The sequence below is a fragment of the Mus caroli genome, chromosome 13 (genome assembly GCF_900094665.2).
Source record: "Mus caroli chromosome 13, CAROLI_EIJ_v1.1, whole genome shotgun sequence".
In the NCBI taxonomy this organism is placed as follows: domain Eukaryota; kingdom Metazoa; phylum Chordata; class Mammalia; order Rodentia; family Muridae; genus Mus; species Mus caroli.
This window is the reverse complement of record NC_034582.1, coordinates 86,773,125-86,776,284: the sequence shown is the minus strand read 5'-3', so window position 1 is coordinate 86,776,284 and position 3,160 is coordinate 86,773,125. Positions and strand designations below refer to the sequence as shown.

Sequence of the window (3,160 nt, the reverse complement as noted above, 5' to 3'; positions counted from 1 at the left end):
CCCACTCTATGGTCAGTGCTCCATGTCCTCTCCATCTCACTCTATGGTCAGTGCTCCATGTCCTCTCCATCTCACTCTATGGTCAGTGCTCCATGTCCTCTCCATCCCACTCTATGGTCAGTGCTCCATGTCCTCTCCATCCCACTCTATGGTCAGTGCTCCATGTCCTCTCCAGCCCACCAAGCAGACAGGGATTACTCTCTCCCACATCCATGCCTATTCTGCTGCCTTGTTCTGTCCCTGCTGCTCTCTCTGTTGAGCTGTCTCCTTCCTCTTCCCACCCACTCCTGTCCTGCCCATTCCTGATGGCCTAATGTGATTTTGTCTGTCCCCACACCCTCAGAGGGCCCAGATAGGACCGAGGTACACAGACATGCCCATGTATCACACGTGAATGCATTTGTATTGGACAGAGACACTGAAGGCAACCCAGTCCAGCTGTAAGGCTGCTGAAAACTTAGAGAGAAAATGGAAAACTTGGTCTCGGCAAAGGGGGGCTTATTCAAAGTTTGAAGTTAGCAAAAACTAATGCATTGTTCTTGAATTTCATAAAGGCCCTTATGTAAGTTACCTATAAATCTTTAAAACTGTAAAATTAATACGTTGTATGGAAGGCAAGCCCACAGTACTGTTTAAATACATGGCAGCCTCAAAGGAGTTTTATTCAAAAGAATGACACACCATGAATGCGGCAGTTAAAACATGTGGGCAGCCGGGAAAGAATTAGAATGTGGAGAAAAATCACAAGGGAGGCGCATGCTGGTTATTCTGGGATGGAAGGGGCAGAACGATTAAAGCTCACCTCTGCGGGGCCAGGCCACACACTTTAGCATCTGGACGGACTCCGGCAAAGTACTTAGGACAACACTAGTGCAACTCATTACTGTGAACTGAACTGACGAAGTGAGACCTTTCCTAGTGATTTTTTTTTTCTTATGAAATCCTAAGAACTTCCAGAGATTTTAAAAACTGAATTTTCCATTCTGTTTCATTTCAGATACACATTTTTCTACAGTGGCATTGTGAGTGAGGTGCACGCAACCGAGCGTCCAGCCCGAGTGGGCATTCTGCTGGACTATACCAACCAGAGACTTCTGTTTATAAACGCCGAGAGTGGACAGCTGCTCTTCATCGTGAGGCACAGGTTCAACGAGGGCATGCACCCCGCCTTTGCCCTGGAGAAGCCTGGGAGATGTACTCTGCATCTGGGCGTAGAGCCCCCAGATTCTGTCAGGCACAAGTGATCCTGGGCATTCAGAGTTTATCAGAATATGAGCAAGAGTTGGGGTTCAGACCTATCGTTCTGTCTCTCAGGCAATGTGCATTATTTAGATAGTCTCCCACACACCTGCACTGACGAGAGCTCCGGGTGCCGCAATCAGCATTCAAGCAGAGCCAGGGACCCCGTGCCTCATGGAGCAGTGTGTGACTGGAGGGGTGGAAACACAGCCTTCACCCTTGGTTCACAGTTGGAGTTGTTCCTAAGTTCAAAGGATTTATACTTGACCTGAACCAAACCCCTAGAAAAGGACTTGTGTCTGCTCTATCGGTCAAACAAATTCCCTGGTGGCTAAGTCAGAGGGGAGGGAGATGTGTCCCTGGTACACCTCTTACTAAGGGACATCGACTTTTTTCACAAGAAAAATGTCACCTTACTTCACTAGAGGATAATGAACCCTAGTCATTAGAGAAAATGTTTTAGCTGATCTAAATTTACAATGGATTCTTTTATTATCACATGTGCTGTAGAATGTAAGCCTCTCTTCTCTGAAAGTTTAAATGTAGAAAAGTACTAGATATCAGAGATTTCCATTTTGTTAAATAAATGGCTAGCATCTTATAAAATAAAATCTATTGTGTGAACTTATTGCAAATAACTTATCAGCCAGTCATCTCTGGCCCAGGACACAGTGGAGAGAAAACGCCTGTCACATTCCAGAGGGCAATGTGACTATTGACTCTGATTAGATAGTTTCGCACACAGGATCCCAGTCCATACACCCATACAGTTGTCCATAAAGTTATCATCGGGAGCTGTGCATCTCTTTTTATGAAAAATATGCTTATTTATTTTTTAGGTATTATACTGAAAATTCCTAAAGTATGTATGCAAATTTGATGAATTTGGAAGGCACGCTGATTGGTCTTTTTTCAGTGATGGGAGCATCTTAATCATATTTAAGATTTTTCTGTTAGTATTCTCTCCTTCCTTCTTCCCTCCCTGCCTCCCTCCTTCTTTTTTTTTTTTCCAATAGGATCTCATTATGTAGTCCTGGCTGGTGTGGAATTCACTATGGAGACCAGGCTAGCCTCATACATACACAGAGATCTGCCCGCCTCTGCCTTCTGAGGACTGGGATTAGAAACACATGCGTCCATGGTTGGCAGTTCAGTTATTTTCTTGACTTGAAAAATAACATGCTACTTTTTGGGTTACATTTTAAAGTATGTTCTTTTAATAGCTAGAAAATCTGGTCTGGATCTGCCCCGGCCCTATAGAGCCCCTTGAAAAAAACCTCATCCCCTCCCTTTCAAATTACAGCAGCAGCTGCAAGATGGAGGAACACCCTGGTCCCTGTGGTAAATGGAATTTTCACCTTTTCCCCAAGACTCAAAAGTGTTTGTCTTGGATTCTGTCTGCTGGGCCACCATGGTTGTTTTGTTTTTGTTTTTGTTTTTGTTTTAAACTCCTTTTCAGTGAGGATGTAATGTAACTTAAAGACAGTACCAGTATAAGCAATCACGTGGACTCTAGAATTTGTCTGCTTAGATTTCAGATGCAGACCTAAACCTTAGCATTACCTGTTCATAGAGAAGGTGATTCCAAGGAAGGGCAATCCAGGAACTGGGCAAAGTGAGATGGACGCTCTGGGGCAATGATCAGGGTCACTTTAGTTAGATTTTCCTCTAGAAGCCACATGGAGTGTGGCAGAGGTGGGCATGTCACAAGCTTCGGGGGTGCAGGGGGTGCGGGGAGAGCTTCCTGAAAGGCACTGTTATACATGAAACACAGGCTGCTTCTGATACGTCCTGCAGTTCATTTCAGCAAATTATAATCAGTAAAGGAGCCTGTGAGAAAGGAGGAAGAATGCAGTTGCTGCTCAGTCCCCTCTCCTTCTCTCCCTCCCCCTCCCCCTCCCCCTCCCCCTCCCCCCTCCCC

The 3,160-nt window shown here is 45.2% G+C and overlaps 1 protein-coding gene across 1 annotated transcript in view; it reads left to right on the top strand.

The window, feature by feature from the left end:
• Cmya5 (cardiomyopathy associated 5) overlaps positions 1-1,850 on the top strand; it is a 94,554-nt gene extending 92,704 nt beyond the window's left edge. Inside the window, exon 13 of the mRNA XM_029468236.1 lies at positions 998-1,850. Within this exon, the coding sequence (XP_029324096.1) occupies positions 998-1,244 (247 nt within the window). The 3' untranslated portion in view covers positions 1,245-1,850. The remainder of the gene's footprint in view (positions 1-997) is intronic.
• Positions 1,851-3,160: the final 1,310 nt, after the last annotated feature.